This window comes from Microtus ochrogaster, linkage group LG10 (genome assembly GCF_000317375.1).
Source record: "Microtus ochrogaster isolate Prairie Vole_2 linkage group LG10, MicOch1.0, whole genome shotgun sequence".
In the NCBI taxonomy this organism is placed as follows: Eukaryota; Metazoa; Chordata; class Mammalia; order Rodentia; family Cricetidae; genus Microtus; species Microtus ochrogaster.
The window spans coordinates 58,052-76,197 of NC_022035.1; the positions used below are offsets into that span (position 1 = coordinate 58,052).

Here is an 18,146-nt window from a genome sequence, read left to right on the forward strand (position 1 = left end):
TCAAATAGTTCTGAGAGAACACACATTTTTTTTATCACCCTGTAGGCTTTGTCCAGTTTGATATGCCTTTGTGACTCCCTAAGATGTTCTTATTGAATTATAAATTCACTGGAGGAACAACCAATAATCAGCAGTTATCATACTTGTACTAAGTGTTATTTGAGTCCAAATGTCATAGTTCAAGCTCCTGACCCAGCAGGTCAGGAGTGTCTTAAAAATTGGTTTGTTTATCTGTTTATTTGGAGACAAGTTCATGATTTGTACCCCACGCTGACATTGACAGAGGATTCCTTCTGCCTTGGCCACTTGAGAAACTACATTTCAAACTGCCTAGGTGATTTTGATGCAGGCAGCTGGATGAGTGTAGATGGCATGTTTTAGCCTAAGGTTTAAAAATATACCTGTATAGTCAGGAAGTGATAGTGCATGCTTTTATTCTGGGAATAAGTTGGGAGGCAGAGGCAGGTGGATCTTCTTGAGCTTGAGGCCAGCCTGGTCTACAGAGCTAGTGCCAAGACAGGCTCCAAAGCTACACAGAAACCCTGTCTCAAAAACAAACAAACAAAATCTGTGTAAATTGGCATTTTAGTTTTGCTTCCTTTATTGAACACAATATACTGAGCTTCTCTGTGCTATGTGTCTTACTCTAGGCACTAGGGGTGATGCTATGGAACAGAGGCATCTGTGGACTCATGGTTGTGATGCTTTCTGGACTTGTTCCTTCACCAAGGCAATCATCCAAGTCATTGCTTCCTATTCAGAGTGTGGGCTTTTCCTTAAGTTGTATCAGGTTTGTCTTTTCTCTGTATGCAAGGGTATTGAATGTAACAGAAGAAATAATGATGGAAGATTAAAAACAGGAAGAGTGCAGGAGGAAGAGGTAGAAGGGCAATAAGAGGAAAGACAAAGAAAAAGTAGAAGAAAGGAGGGAAGTAGGTAGATTTGGGAGCTAAACATGTAGACTAGACAGAGCTTGGTGGTTGAGTGTAGTACAGGGCACAAGGATCAGAAAACAGGAGTTTGAGGTGATACTTAGTTTTCTGCTAAGCTCATAGATTATAGGGAAATTCACTTAAAAGTGGGGAACATACAGACAGAATAGGTATGTAGGAAAAAGGAAAGTGGTTCAGTCCTGCTAATTTAGACTTATCTTCTGCTTTTAGAACCTCTGGGGGGGGGTATCTAGAAGGCAGATGTGGGTACAGCTGTAGAGCTTTGAAGACAACGATGTGAGTAGGCCGGTGTTACGAGAGAGAATGGCACAGGAATGACACTAGAGAGCAGAACCATGCTCCACAGAGAAGTTGGTGGGATGGGAATTTGCTGTGTCCCTAACAAGCTGCAGTTGACCTTTTGGGCCATGGCATTTCTAAGATGCAACTTCTAGAGAATTCTGAATTTTACAGACTTATGGAAGTTGTTTCCACGTCTGTTAGGTTCTTGATAAACACTTCTATTGATTTCAAGTACGCCAAGAATGAAAAAAAAAGAGGAACCAATGAAGACCGAGGAGCAAGCGGGAAATGGAAACCCAAGACCCCAACTCCTCCGTATTTGTTCTTCTACCTTAATTTAATGGTACACATAAACCTTTAACTGAGAAGTCTATTCCCTTTATGCATCTGATCATAAAATTAGGAACGCAATAACAGACCCAGAAATAATTTACTGACTCTTCATAGCTCCCCAAACTGCCATTTAAATTTCCCTCCATCTTGTTTTGAGTTTTCATTCTTGGATCCTCAAAACTCATGGCTTCGTTAACTGAGAAAAGAGACCATTCAAACAACAGTAAAATTATGCTGTCTTCTTCATAGGCACTTGGGAAACTAAGGCTGGCCATACCTTTATGCTTTATAAAGGTTTGCTCTTTCACACACTTACCTACGGAAGTGATGACGACAGTGAAGCGAGCTTCATCTCGCCTTCCCGTCATGTTGTTGTAAGCACAGCACAAGTAGTCAGCAGTCTTCTGGGCCACGTTCTCAGACGTGACTTCTAGACGAGGCCCATGTTTAATGACATAGGTTGTATTGTCAGATCTTTGGATCCAGGAGTAGGTGTTGGGGGGATAAGAATCAGCAGAACAGTCAAATAGGATGGCTTCACCTAGGTCAACAGTGAACACTTCTCCCAACTTTTGCCCTTTATCAGAATTAACTTGAAGTCCGTAAGGTCCATCTGTATTAAAGCAAAGAAGAGATGGAGGGTGTGTGTCATATGAAGAGTCACAGCACAGTTTCAGGGCTTGAGGAGTTTATGTCTTCATGTAGACTTGAGGAAAGGCAGCCTCACTTAAACCCTCAATTATATCTCTAGGTTTCATTCTGATATTCTCAAAACTGGAAAGTACTTGATTGGACATATTTACAATAGTTAAGGCCTGAAACTTAGTCTACAGATTTAAAGACACTGACATCATCAGTGTAGGGCTAAGCTTTTTGTGCCATATTGATAAATGCACACGGTCACTAGGCAACCTCTGTCTTTCTGTAATAGGAATTACACTTGAAAACACTTTTACAACAAATAGGTACTATTTTCTCCTTGGCAAGCATACTTTGAGAAGTGTCTGTTTTTCCTCTTAATGTCAGGTCATGCAAATATTTATCAAAGACCATTTCAGAAGGAACACAGATTTGTACAAATAGGTAGGAGTTTCAGATTTTCTTAAGATTTTTACAGATTAAAAAAGTTCTTCTAGCTGGTGTTGGTGTATGCCATTAATCCCAGCACTAGGGTTTCAAAGTTAGGCAGACGTCTGAGTTCAAGGCCAACATGGTCCACAGAGTGAGTTCCAGGACAGCCATGGCTACACAGGGAAACCCTGTTTTGAGAAAAAAAAAATTAAAAGAAATCCTTCTAAGCCTTAGATTCCATTTGGAATACACACACACACACACACACACACACACACACACACACACACACACTACATACCACTCTCTCACATACTCACAGACACCACATATACCACACATACGCACCACACATACACCATAAACACACAGCACACAGACATAGCATACACATACCTTACACACAATCTCACACAGACCACACTCGCACTCACTCTCACACAGCACACACACACCCAATAACACATCTTCATTGAAAAATTAAAGAGCTACTTAACTATGGCTATTTGACTGTGTTTTCCCACACTTCCGCATCTATGAGAATCACTATGGCATTAGACCAGTTGAAGACACATACCACAGGCCTTCTTGTAGAGAATGAGAGCAATATTAAAAATATTTCCCAGATATGAGGTTTCTCCTCTAGTCTAAGTTATTTTGGGGGCTGGAGAGATGGCTCAGCCGTTAAAGGCTAGGCTCACAACCAAAAATATAAGTTATCTTGGGCATGGCTATACTCACTTTTCACTTGACATTAACTGACATTTACTTGACATTGGCCCCAGGAAGGAACTCCAAGTAGTCAGACATATAGATTACACTTTATCTTAAATAAGTTTCACGAGACAAATGTTATTTTCATTATTATAATTTTAAATGTAATTTCCCATAGTCACATAGCTATTAGACAGCATTACTGAGACATTTAAAGCAATAAGGTTTATGCTATATAATTTTTCTATGTCAGAATATAGTTGGCTAACCATATTGCCTTATGATAAATTACCCTCTCATGTAATTAGTCAAGCAACCATTTAATTGTCAAGGGTTTGAGAGATAATAAGTATAAAATGATTTGCATTTAAATATTTAGGAATGTATGTGTATATTTGTGACCATTTAACAAACAGGCCATGAATTTTGAAAGGGATCAAGGAGGTGTAGGGGAGAGATTGGAGGTAGGAAAGGAAAATGGGAAGTAATATAATTATAAAAATTATAGTTAGTATGCAAACAATTTGCATTGTTAAAGAATTTACAAACTGTATTGACTGCTCAGTATTTTCATTTCTTTTTAAAAGCTGCTATAACTGTCTCTATATGTGTAATCATGTGATGTAAGGACAAGATTTTAGGGTAACATCTTTCTCAACCATGAATTAAGTGTTCTTTGGAAGTTATTTATACTTTTGGGATCTCTTCATCTTTTAATATAAAAATATAGATTAGCTAACTGCCAAAATTATTATGCTTTTGAACTTATGACAAAATTCTTGATATTATGCTCTAGCATTTGGGGCTATTGTCAAACCGATCTTAGTTAACTTTGTAGATCTTCATTGTGCCATAATTTTCTGATCCGTCTGCCTTCGTGAAGACAAGTTTCATAAGATATAACAGAAACTGGAAATAGTGTTTTATAGAGTATATTTAGTTATATAGCCGGTTTTCCTTCTGAAGACATAGGGCAATGTGAAGTGCCCCACAGCACTGTATTACTATGGTTATAGCAGTAAACCTACTGCCAGGAGGAAAGCAGAAGCTAGCTTAGTCAGTCCTTGCTATCCTGAGGAATTGGTTACAGGATCCACTCTGGGCACCAAATTGGTAGATGCTCAATTTCCCTATAGAAGCTGGAGTGCTAACTGTATGTTATTTACCTATATCCCCTTGTAAAATTTAAACATGCTTAAATATGGTTAGATTACTTATAACACTGAATACGAGGTAAACGGTCTGTAAATAGTTGTATATTAGAAGTGAAAAATTGTTTTAATGATTCAGAAAAAACTCAACATCAAGGTTACTCATGCACAGCGCTATTCTAGGCATCGGGGAGGAACTGGGATATTGAAGATAGTGCCTAAGACTGAGTCTTCTGCTCTGTGCTGCGATGGGGGCTCTTTCTTTAGGTTGCCAGCACTGATGAGATATATAAGACAGTACAGTCAGGGGCCACTAACTGCTTCACGTAGAGGAGAGGCAACGGAACAGATGGTGTGTGGTTTGGAAGTTCAAGAGACCTCTGTTCATGTGCACAATATAAAATCTGAGAGTCGTCTTAGAGCAGAGCAATAGAGATGCGAAAAGGAACACAGGAGTGACCATAAAAACAGGTTTCGATTCCTATCTTCCCACTGGCTTCCACTTCCAGGGTTTACAGAACACGCTTGTGACGACACGTTGCTGTGTAATTGATCTCACATGGGAACAGCTGTGGTGCCTTTCAAAGTGGACCATGTTCTTCCCAGCGCCAGGGGGAACTCCCCTGGAATTGCCTCAAGGTCTTGCAATATATTTGAGTATTCCCACAGATAGCATTTCTCTAATCTTGGATGGTGGGTTTGACTCTATGGAAGAAGTACATATTTAGCGTCATGGTTGCTGAGTAATACCAATAATTTTAAAATAACTTGTTGTAAATAAAACATCCTTTGAAAGAAGAGAACTTGATAATGCAGTTTTCTTCTTTGGTCACATGTCTGTTGATTTTGCTACTTCCTTATTTGTTGGGTTTCACGGTTGATACCATCTTTCTCTCTCTCATACACCACATCTGGCTCTCTCTGTAATATGCCACATCTATCTCCCCAAAGTTAGTTTCATGTCTCTCAATCCTCTATGAACCCTCCCTGTCAAGCATTTCTTCCAGTTCCCGGAAACTAATACTTTGAGGCATTTAAATTCATTATTTCTGATACAATTTTATAAAATTTATATTTTACCTGATTATAAAAAGGAAATGCATGTTCATTGTAAAAAATTATAAGATAAAGAAGCACACCAATGAAAAGTTATCATTTTAAAAATGTTTTTCTTATTTTACGACCTTTGGTGCTTTGCCTGCATTAAATCTGTATGAACTTAGAACCTTCATCTGGCGATGGATGGAGATAGAGAGAGAGAGAGACCCACACTGGAGCACTGGACTGAGCTCCCAAAGTCCCAATGAGTAGCAGAAGGAGGGAGAACATGAGCAAAGAAGTCAGGACCACGAGGGGTGCACCCACCCACTGAGACAGTGGGGCTGATCTATTGGGAGCTCACCAAGGCCAGCTGGACTGTGACTGAAAAAGCATGGAATAAAACCGGACTCTCTGAATATGGCACACAATAAGGGCTGCTGAGAAGCCAAGGACAATGGCACGGGGTTTTGATCCTCCTTCATGTTCTGGCTTTGTGGGAGCCTAACCAGTTTGGATGTTCACCTTCCTAGACCAGGATGGGGGGGGGAGGACTTTGGACTTTCCACAGGGCAGGGAACCCTGACTGCTCTTCAGACTGGAAAGGGAGGGGGAGAGGAGTGGGGGGAGGGGGAGAGGAGTGGGAGGCTGGGAGGAGGAGGAAATTTTTTTCAATAAAATAAAATAAAAAATTAAAAAAAATCTGTATGAACTTGTCAGATCACTTGGAACTGGACTACAGACAGTTGTGAGCTTCCATGTGGGTGCTGGGAATTGAACTCAGGTCCTCTGGAAGAGCAGCCAGGGTTCTTAACTGCTGAGTCACCTCTCCAGCTCTGAAAAGTTATCATTTATTTTCCTAGAAACCCAACATCTGTACATCTGTATAATCATCTCTTTCTCTATTTACAGCTCCCTCTTTCCCATTATTCTCTTCCACCTCTTCTTTTTTCCTACTTCTGTTCCTCCCTCACCCCTTTCTCTGTTCCTGTGTTTGGGTCTGTGCCTGTCTTTTCTGTGTGTTTCTCCCTCTTACACACATAAGCACACACAGGCACACACCTTCATCTTACGGTCTACACACTGTTTACATTCTCTTCTCCCCTGACTGGACTATGGCACTATTTTCTTTACACTGCTCAGCACTTCAGAGTGAAGATTCTTCTATTTTGAGCTATAATAGAGAGCCTTGGTCAAGTCAATGGGCAGCCCTGTAGGAGACATTTGCAATGACTCAACTAGCGTGACCTCTGATTCAGATAAAAACAGATGGATAATTCCATTTGCCTTTGGATTATAGTTCGCCATCTTGCCTGTGGCAGAACACTCTCAATGGAAATGAACTCTTTGCCTTAGGGATGGCTGTTTACTAAATGACTTGTCAAATCACATGTCATCTGTTCTCTTTAACCATTTATGACTGGGTGGGAACAGTACCTAAGTTTCCATCATGATGCTTCTTGCCACTCTGCAAGGGAGCAGATGGTAAGTATTTACTGCAAATGTTCCCTTTTCCCTTTAATTTTTATCACTTAGAGTACTCCCTGCAGCAGTGTCATGTGTTTCACAGAAAATGGAGTGGTTATTGAGTTATTATTTACAGTTGGAGCTAGAGGGCATTTACATTTTGTAAACCATAAATAGATATTTGATGACTTTTTACTCGTCATGGTATTTCATTAAGGTTAGCACCGGATTATGACATCATGGCCCAATGGACATATGGTCAATCTTGATAGATTTCGTTATAACTTCATTAGCAATAAAAATAATTCCTGCTCTATATGAAAAAAATGTCAGGGAAACAATAAAAACAGAATAGATAATTCATGAAGATATTCTAAATTATAATGTGGATATCTATGGAAGAATATTAGAATATGATGGCCTCTCGTTTATTATCTTTGTCTGATCACAGAGTCATGGAGTAAAAGTGGGATTGGAAGAATGATATGAACAAAATATTCAGGTTAAACTGAGTTCCTAGCGGCGTCAAGTATTGCCCTATAAAATTAAAGATGCTTAGCAACATGGAGCTCCTATGAGAGTTTGTTGTACTGATACTTATGAGGAGAGAGAGTCAAGGAAGACAGAAGGTAGTGGGGAGCAGAGACAGACATGTACAGGGTACTGTCTTTGCTCCGAGACTTGAGTGTCTTAGTGACACTGAGGAGGTGAAAACAGGCAGGACAGATGGGCCTTTCAGTAGGAAATAATGAAGGAAGAGGAGTAACTACATACAAATGGAGCATTGGGGAATGCATCAAACTAGGCAAATATTCCCAGTGTACAGGGAATGAGAAAACTCCAGACACCTTGATGCCACAACAATAGAAGATCAGTGACAAACTCTTATGCAGGCTATTTAAACCTTGTCACTTGAAACCAAGGAAACAAAGCAAAACAAAAACAAGTAATAAAACAGGGCTGAACTAATAATGCAATTAGATTGTGCTTCTAGGTCACATAGTAGATTATTGCTGAGCCAAGAAAATTCTGATGACATGACTTGCCTTTGATTCAATTTGTTCATATTTTCTTTTTCCTGTGTTTACATATCTTACATATTTAGGTTTGTGCTACTTGTGTTTGAACTGAAGTTTTAATTTTTGAAAATAACCTGCTTAGTAAAGAAATACATCTATAAATGGGTTGCACTGTTCCCAAATCTTCCCTACAGTTCCAGCACGGTTGTGCAGCATTGCTGAAGCTTAGACTTTCTTTGTCCATCTGTTGCCTCTGCTTTAAAGGCAGACAGAATATTCTCACAAGGCTATCTGAAAAGACTTTTTAAAACCTTTAAAAATACAGTTATAAATTAAGGCTATAAAAATAATTGCCACTGGGCAGTAGTGGCACACTTTAATCCTAGCACTCGGGGGGTAGAGGCGGGCAGATCTCTGTGAGTTCCAGGCCAGCCTGGTCTACAAGAGCTAGTTCCAGGATAGGTTCCAGAGCTACAGTGAAACCCTGTCTCAGAAAAAAAAAAAGAAGGAAAAAAATTTGTCATAGTTAAACACAAATCAGCTATTTTGGTTCATGCCCACAGTCTCTGCACACAGGAGGATGACCCTAAACTCCAGCCTGGGCTATGTATTGAGTACCAGGCCAGCCTGGGATGTGGAAGGGGACACTGGCTCTAAAACAGATGAGCAAACAAATAAAACAAGCTATGATTTGTCTCAGTCCTTGAAAAATACATTTACTTCCTCTTTGGGTCTGGTCTCTTGTTGCTGTCTGTGCAGGAGATGGTTTTCCAGACCTTTCCACTTGCTCAGCCATGCTCATTGTAACACGTTCACTCTGTCGCTTTACGAAAGGGGGCTTTTCTTCAGGAAAAAAAACAGGCAATGTTTCTCGCCTTTGTATTCACGTGGGATAGTAACTTTATAATGAAATACTGGCGAACTATTCTACAGCGCTGACTAGGGGCCAGTCAAGTGTTCTCTCTCGTCTCATCCTGTGACAGTTCAGTCACACGATTGCTCCGTGAAGTAGGTTCCCGAGGTCAGCGCTGATGATGAAGAGAGTGCTGCGCAGGATTTGAACTCTGGCCCACGACTCCGCAGTTCTTACTCTTACCTGCTCTGCTTCTTGTGACACATACCTGAAACAGCCACGACATTCACACATAGTTTCCCCTACTAAAAACATAGGATTCGTGTCCAATTTTAAGATCCAGTAATTCCATTTCCTGTAGTTGAATTTTGCGGGTTTTCAAGCAAAGCCACTGTGCATATGTGTGTCACTCCCCTGTTCTCCTCCTGGCCCCGGCAGCTCTCTTCTCTGCCTCAGAGCTGCTATTCAGTTTTAACTTAAGCATCCTTTGGTTGCAGAAGACCATACTTTATTCACATGCTAGTGCTTTTATCCAAAGTTTTTATCTTTTATTTTTGATGCATGTCCTCGAGAGGGCTCTGCCTGTATTCTAGTGGTGAAAGTATGCACATTTATGAAGTAGATGCACATAGATGAAGCAGATGAAGACAAATGCATCCATAATAGCACCATATTCTCTTTAGTGAGAGCTTGTTTATATGCTTCTTTTTCTATTTTTTGGACAATATCTCATTTAATCTCAGTAATACTGTGAGGTAATTTCAAATATCTCGTTTTTATAAATGAGGCCCAGAAAGACCAGGGGACTTACTGACACCACATAGGCCATTATCAACCCCATTTATTACTCCTGCTGTCTGACCTGTGAGCACTAGGTGCAAGGTTTACTGTCTCTTCCACTATTATGAAGACATATTTAATGAGTGAATAGATTTTTGTTCCAGGCTCAGTTGTGTTAGAAGGTGAAAACTTCATCCTCATGCCAGACGTAACAAGTTTTCCATTGCCACATCTCACTTTTCTTGGCCACATAGTTGCTCTTTCAATCTTACAGTAAGGGCTTCCCAAAGAAATAGCTGTCAGCTTTCTGCTGAAGAGATGCTGCCCCATCTCCAGAAGTCATACAGTATGTGCAAAGATAGGTTTTTGTTATTGTCCACAACAGTCCCATAGCAGAGTTTTCCAATCTCCCAATGTCACTGTTCTAAACAGTGAACAAGTTCCATTTTACATTAAACTTTGCATGCAATATTAAGCATATTCGGTGGGTAAAGCCGGTTTCTTTCAAACCTGACAGTTTGATTTTCCTCCCCTAGGGAAGAGAGAACTGACTCTCGAAAGTTGTCCTCTGACTTCTACAGACATGCTGTGGTATACACATACCTCAACACACACACTCCAAATAAATAAATAAATAAATAAATAAATAAATAAATAAATAAATAGAGATTTAATCATATTAGAGGTAGTGCTATGACTCTAATGGCTAGAAAAATACTAGAATAAAGAAAATGAGGAGCCTTGTTTGGAGCTATGATTGTAGCATGATACAAACTGAAGAGTTTGAAACATTTTACTTGTACGTGAGATTCCATCTCAACAATGGAAACAACAACCGAAGGGAATTAGAATTCTGAAGTAATTACTGATCTTCTTGGGAAAACACTTGAGATGGTTCTGCATAGAATCCTTCCTGAATCCTCCTTTCAGAAATGGGAGAATCACTTTTCAGCCTTCGGCTAAGATCAAATGTAGAAATGGTGGAGAGAAAACAGGCACAGGGAACACCTGTCCTTCAAAGTCCTCTCCCACACGTAACCCAGGAGTGCTCCTTTCTCATGCAGTCTACAGAACGTATCCCATCCCTGGATCTCCATCATCTCCTCTCCTTCTCCGAGAGGAATGCATCAGCACCTCTTTGTGGTACTGGATTCTTGGGATTGAAAATGTACTCACTCATTAGTGGACTCTAGCCATAAACCAAGGTCATTAAGCCGATAGTTCACAAGCCCAGAGAAGTCAAATAACAAGGTGAACCCAAAGAAAAACATATATAGATCCTCCTGGAAATTGGAAGCAAACAAGATTGCTGGGTAAAAGTTGGGAGCATCGGGGTGGGGGTAGGGGTGGGGGTGGAGTTGGGGGAAGGGGAGATGGGGAGAGAGAAGGGAGAAGGGAGAGCCTGGGGAGAGCTTGGGGGAATGGGAGTGTGGAGATGGAGGAAGGGCAGATATAGGAGCAGGGAAGAAGATATCTACATTAAGGGAGCCATTTTAGGGTTGGCAAGAGACTTGGCTCGAGAGGGGATCCCAGGTGTCCACGGGGATGTCCCCAGCTAGGTCCTTAGGCAGCAGAGGAGAGGGTGCCTGAACTGTCCTTGCCCCATGATCACACTGATGATTATCTTGACTATCACCATAGAATCTTCGTCCGATGACGGATGGAGATAGAGACAGAGAACCTCATCAGAGTAAGGGACTGAGCTCCCAAGGTCCGGTTGAAGGGCAGAAGGAAGGAGAAGATGAGCAAGGAAGTCAGGACCGCGAGGGGTTGGTCCACCCACTGAGACAGTGTGCCTGTTCTAATGGGAGCTCACCAAATCCAGCTAGACCGGGACTGAATGAGCCTGAAATGAAACCAGACTCTCTGAATGTGGCTGACAATGGGGGCTGACTGAGAAACCATTGATAAAGGCACTGGGACTTGTTTCTACTACATACTGGCTTTTTGGGATCCTAGTTTATTTGGATGCAAAGCTTCCTAGGCCTGGATGTAGTGGGGAGGGCCTTGGACCTCCCACAGGGCAGGGTCCCCTGCTCTCTCTTAAGGAGGGAGGGGGAGGGAGGAGTGTGAATCGGGGAGTAGGAGGGGAATGGGAGGAGGAGAGGAAGTGTAAATTTTTTTAATGGAAAAAAATAAATCAATAAAAATAAAAAAATTCCACTACCCATGAAATCACTTATTGCTTAGAATCACAAATTTCACTTTGAATTCTCTGTGATTAATGTTTCAACTCGGTCTTCAAAAGGGAAAGTTGTGCCAGTAGATATATTTCTGGACCAGACAATGCCTAGACCACAAGACTATGACAAGAACTGAGCTACAATACTGATAAAGACCAGATGACTCCTGGGGCTGATATTATCTATATCTACCCATGTGAGACCTTCCCATAAATATAGACATAAGACAAAAGCAAAACTTACAATATATGGTAGGCGTAATGACGTCACTTTCCACCTCACTGACAGGGTTTGACACAAGGCAGCTATAGTTTCCAATGTCCTCCTTTGTCACTGGAACAATCCAAAGGGTGTTGTTTTGGGGAGAAAACGAGTGGCTGGAGTTGATGCAAACAGGTTTCCCATTTTTTCGCCACTGGTAAACTAGCCTGGTACCCCCTTTCACCTGGCAGGTCAAGGTAATGTTGCCCACATACTCCACAGCCCCAGAATCAGGATGTGACTGGACCACTGGCTTCATGACGGGATCTGCAAGATCAAGAGGCATAGAAACGATTCTTTTCCATCCGTGGGGCGGCAGTAAAACCTTAAGAAGCCTTTCCAATAGAGAGTCCTGGGGAAATTATTCCAACATTTCATATTTTGTAAATGTAGACAGCTTGGGTAACAGAGGATATTAAAAAGTCATAGAAGTTTAAAAATGGCTAAAACATGAAATGTATTTACACAGGTACAGCTAATAAAATTCTAGAACCCGAATTCAAGTGTTGACAATTAATCTATTATTTTCTATATCATTAGTGGCTGGAAGCCCAGGGTTCCGCTTTTCTTTTCATCAAGATTTCTCCACCATCACGCTTCCCCCCTCTTTCTCTCTGAACTTAAGAGTTCATGTGAGTTAGGCAAATGCTTGTCTGCCATGAAGGTAACTCTTACAGGCAAAGCAAATGTATACAGTTATTCCCTTTTTGACCTGTAGTGTACCTAAAGCACCTGGCAAGAAGGGATGTGGCAGCCTCAAATTTCTAGCCATCATCTGACGAGTAAATTACACAGCTCATGTGGGGCACATTTGAAAGCGTGTTGGGGCATTATTCAAGAGTGGCATGTACACAATTTCATTAACAAATTAAAGTCTACATTTCAGTCAACACTGGATTAATTGGACAGTTGGATATGATATATTATTGAGATTTTATAAAAGTTGGAATATACAAAGCAAATCCAATAGAAGTTCCTGTTAGAAAGTGAAGTAATGAGAAACTAGCTTTATTTTATAAATGTGGCACTCAGTAGGCAAATGGATCAACATGGAAAACAAGACCACATTTCTTCCCTGGTTTTCAGCTCTAAGTACACAGATAAGGTTGGTAATTACATATACATCCACTATCATTTTAACAAACATTACCAATCTTCAAAATTCTTTCCTCTGTTTGATAAAATAGCGACTTGGAAGCCAGCAAGATGGGTCAGTGATAAAGGCAATTGCTGTCAAGCCTGAATTTGATCTCCAGATCCTACATGGTGGAAGGAGCGAAAACTACTCTAGTAAGTTACTTCTGATCTGCATATGTGCTCTGAGGCATGTTCTGGAACACTCACATACATGTAAGTAAACAGACAACAGACACAAGAATATAGTTACTGATCTGCACATGTGCTCTGAAGCATGTTCTGGAACACACTCACACACATGTAAGTAAACAGACAACAGACATAAGAATATAGTTACTGATCTGCACATGTGCTCTGAGGGGTGTTCTGGAACATACACACATGTAAGTAAACAGACAACAGACATAAGGAAATAGTTACTGATCTGCACATGTGCTCTGAGGCGTGTTCTGGAACACACTCACACACATGTAAGTAAACAGGCAACAGACATAAGGAAATAGTTACTTGTTCAGAGTTAAATGTCCTATACTGGCAAAGGGAAGAGGCCTTTACGCTTGTCAATGTATTTTCCCTGCACTTTGGAGAGACAGACTTTGATAGTCTTCATCTCTGTAAGATCACAGAGAACACATAGGCAGCCTGTGACTGGATCCAGCACTTTAAGCTTTGATTTCTCATCAAGCATTGAGTCAAGTTTGAAGCTTCTTCCTTAGGCAAATATATCATGTATTATCCTACAAAGGAAATTGCATCAGGGTGCAAACAGACCTCATTTCCCAGCCTAGGGGAAAAGGCAACAAATGAAAGATTAGGAAAAGTGAGGTTGAAGCGACTTGGATGGGAGCTGAACAACTTGAGGACATCTGGCATTTGTTCATTTAATTCAACCCTTTGTCTTCTGTGGCAAAAGCAGAGGGTTTGCAATAGCAACTTGTGTATGTTATTATGTTTTTTTTTTAAAAAAATGAATTGTGTACACTGGTCAAGATAAACACATCCCATTTGTCTCTGTGTGGGGTTGCATGTGGTACGAGATAGTTAGGCATCATAGTAACCGAGGAAAGCCAATCACTGGACTAGTCATCCGTATCAAACACAAAGCTGACATTCCCCTTTTGAAAAAGTTTTTGCTTAGGTTCTTAAAGCCTGTTTACTAAAGGTTTTGGTTTCATTTCCCTGAATAAATCCGATGTTACAATCCAGGTAAGGGATGTCCTATTAAAACTTGTATGAAAAACTGTTGAGGGGGAAAAAATTATGAAAATTCTGGCTAGGTAATTCGCCCCTTTCCCTACAATTGCTCTGCAGACACCTGGTCTGGCAGTCAGTGTTTTAGTCCCCTGTAGCCTCTTTTGTCTCTCCCCTCCCTCCTTGCTCCCTAGGGGTTACTGTGTTTACTATGGCTAGCACCGCTCTGAGCACTGAGAAGAAAAGCAGCAAGAATACAGACAATGTTCCTCTTCCCACAGACCTCATGTTCAAGTCAGGAAGAGAAACACTAAAAGTTAAATACAGGTACTATTTACAGGTGATGGTAAGTTCGATGGAAGTTTGATGAAGAAAGAGAAAAGCAGAATTAAAGTCAGTGAACAGTGTGTGTGTGTGTGTGTGTGTGTGTGTGTGTGTGTGTGTGTGTGTGTTTGGGACTAAGATGATATTGTTATATAGAGTGGAGAGACATCAGATACAACAATTGAGATGCCTAAAAGAAATAAAGAAAGTGATATTTGGGATAGAAACTGTTTGGATATAGCGAAGAGTGAGAACAGAGGACCTGAGATGTGAGTGTATCTGTCCTGTTCAAGGTAAAGCAAGAAACCATTGTGGCCAGAACAGAGGACAGAGGTAGAGAATGCAGTCAGATGGGTTCTAGGTATGCTGGGATCTGAACATTATTGTTAGTACTTTGACACCCATTTGAGCGCACTAGGAAGCTGTGACAAGTGTTTGCTGTGACAGGACGAAGCAAGAGCAGAAGCACAGATGGTAGGGAGCAAGCTATTACAAATCTCAGGTCAGGACAGTTAGAGGCAGGAGCAAAGCAGCGCTGGAAGCACCTGGAGTGCTTTTTAGGTTTCCTGCAGACAGGGTGTATGTAATGAGAGATGGGATTGTCTGAGATGTGTGCAAAGTCTTGGCCTGAGGAAGCAATAGAATCAATTTAATTTTTAGTAAAATGACATACTAGTGTCAAATAAAGAGGACAAAGAAAAAGAAGTTGAATTTTGTGCATAGTATGTTCAAGGTATGCCACTTACAAATTTTCATAAGAAAAAACAAATGTCTGAAGGTTAGTTAACTAAGTCTCCTTTGGGGCGCATTTCCGCAAACTTCTATTGTCCTGACATAGAGTCCTTGGCTCATCTTCCCTTAAATGTTGTACCAAATAAATGAGCCATAGAGTCCTTGGCTCATCTTCCCTTAAATGTTGTACCAAATGTTGTTCAAGTGATCAAAAATAGGAACCTTCACAAAATACAGCCTACAAATGAGAAAATAAGATGTCCATACCTCATTTTTGAGGCAGCTTTATTTAAATCCTAAGAAAACAGTATGTTTCTCTTATTGCTTAAAGGTCTGTTGCTGGGCACTGGGTACCTCCTCTCCATACAGATACCATTAAATCTCAGGAAACCTTATAGATAGGTAATGGCATTAAGGAAACTTTAAATATTAATTAAATCACTTGGAGTTGGGAGAGCCAGGACCTTAGAGCCTAGGAACCTTCGTTATCTGAGCCTCCTCTGCCTTGACCTAGCCTCTTCTCCACTGTCACAGAGGACTCACCATCAACGGTGACTTGTATCTTCTGACTTGAGGAGAGAGTTCCATTTCCCTGGATGTTGACCTTCACAATGTAATTGCCCTCATCAGTGAACTGCAGCGGATTGATGAGGAGAGAAGCATTTGGTGGCATCATGGTGAACTTGTGTTGATATTCCAAGTCGGGAACGACAGACTCGTTCACAGAGCCCAGTAAGTATTTGGGCATTGTGTGTAGTCGCTCAAACAGCCAAATGATCTGGATGCCAGACGCTGGAGTGCGGAAGCCATAGTGCACAGGGAGATAGAGGGCCTGTCCCCTGATGCCGTGGACAGTGTGTGAAGGCACGGTCACCTTCAGCCCCAAACAAACACCTGCTACAAAGAGAAAGAGAACTGTGAGTACCCTGAGCCACATCTCATAATAAAAAGGTACAGTTACAGAGGGTACTCAGTCAGATGATAATCCCTTTCAGAGAAGAAGGCTTCTAAGTATTGACTATTCCAGTACCAGCTACAGGTAGAAGTAAATATTTGTCTCTCAAGCCTTCTGCATTTGAAGGACTACACCCAGTGAGAATACCAGCTGCATGACTTCTCTAAGACAAAGCAAAAAGGAGAAGCAGAAGCTATTATCTCCTGTAATTACAGAGTAATAAAGAAAGAAGAACTGAGAGGGATTATGAGCTCTAACGTTCAACAAAGCTATTAAAACATATTTGAAATTAGGCCATGTCAATTTCATATTTTGATGAAACTGCAGTTCCTGAAATATGAAGGGATACTTCCCTGCAACAAATTTCTGCAAAGTCTTCTGAAGTAGCTCAATATTCGATTTTTGGAAGTCCCTCCTCGCTTTAGTCAAAGTCACACCAAACCTGAGTAACCTAGTAACTGTCACAATAAACCACATTCAGTTAAAAAACAGTCGTTCCTTGTCCACAGAGGGACTCTGGCTGCTGGGTAAGGAACAAGGGGCGGACTTGGATGAAACAGAGTGGAGGAGGAGGAGCTCATAGGGATATAAGGGCAATGATAGCAGGGACGAATGGGGAAGGATGCTAAGACCATGGCACTTGTGGGCAATTTTATTCTATGCAAAATGAAAATGTTACTGGAGTTTTGATATCAGAGGAGGGACGTGACTTTTCTAATGATTTATTTGTCTCCCGCCAGCTGGGATGAGAATGGGCTGAGCAAAGAGAAAAGCAGGAACACCAAAGTATCTCGGGAAACGACTGCATCAAAGCAGGCAAGAGATGGGGCTTTACCAAGCCATGGTATACTGGGCAACATGAGAAACAACTGGTTCTACCAAAGAACAACAACAATAACAAAACAAAACAAAACAAAAAACACACCACACAGCTACTGCACTGCAGAGAACTTCTGGCTTTGGCACTGCGGTGGGGAAATCAGAAGTCTGTATAGGGCACATGAACTTTTAGATGCTCACTAGACATCCAAAAGGCAATGCTGAATGGACGTGGTGATCACGTTTTCATTATTAACTCATTAATGGTAGTTTAGGACAGAATTAGAGGCCTGAACTGATGTGAGGCATGAAGCTCTTCCCATGTACAGTCTTATGCAGTGCTTGTGTTGTTTGGGTCCATGAACTCACTGCTATGGCTAATCTTATGTTTGTATATGCCTCTTAGCTTCTGGAACTTGGAGCTCTCTCTCTCTCTCTCAATATATTTATATACATATAAACATATTTACCATTTGTAATAAAAAAAAGTCCTTTCAGGATACCATACTTTTAGAACTCTAATTAAAATCTCTTTGCTTCATTTTATAAGTTTGTGGCATGGGTATGAAATCACTATCAGAGGAACAGAGTGATAGGGTGGTTACGTGTGTAACTTAAATGTAGACTATCTTGAACACAGAGAGATAGAAAACAATGGCAGAGGGTCAGTGAGACAGACTAGAGAGTAAAGGTACCTGCCACCGAGCCCAAGCCTGAGTTCAATCCCCAGGACTCAGATGGTGGAAAAGAGAACTAACTCCCTGTGTCATGCTGTCCTCTGTGCCACGCTCACGCTGTATCTCTCTCTCTCTCTCTCTCTCTCTCTCTCTCTCTCTCTCTCTCTCGTCTCTCTCTCTGTCTCTCTCTCTCTCTCTCTTTGTCT

General features: G+C 41.0%; 1 protein-coding gene across 1 annotated transcript in view; it reads right to left on the bottom strand.

Annotated features, from left to right (window-relative positions):
* Hepacam2 (HEPACAM family member 2) overlaps positions 1 to 16,426 on the bottom strand; it is a 33,349-nt gene extending 16,923 nt beyond the window's left edge. The window contains exons 1-3 of the mRNA XM_026787548.1: positions 16,033 to 16,426; positions 12,088 to 12,372; positions 1,885 to 2,181 (exon numbers count right to left, since the gene is read on the bottom strand). Coding sequence (XP_026643349.1) covers positions 1,885 to 2,181; positions 12,088 to 12,372; positions 16,033 to 16,426 — 976 coding nt within the window. The remainder of the gene's footprint in view (positions 1 to 1,884; positions 2,182 to 12,087; positions 12,373 to 16,032) is intronic.
* Between the last annotated feature and the right edge of the window lie 1,720 nt (positions 16,427 to 18,146).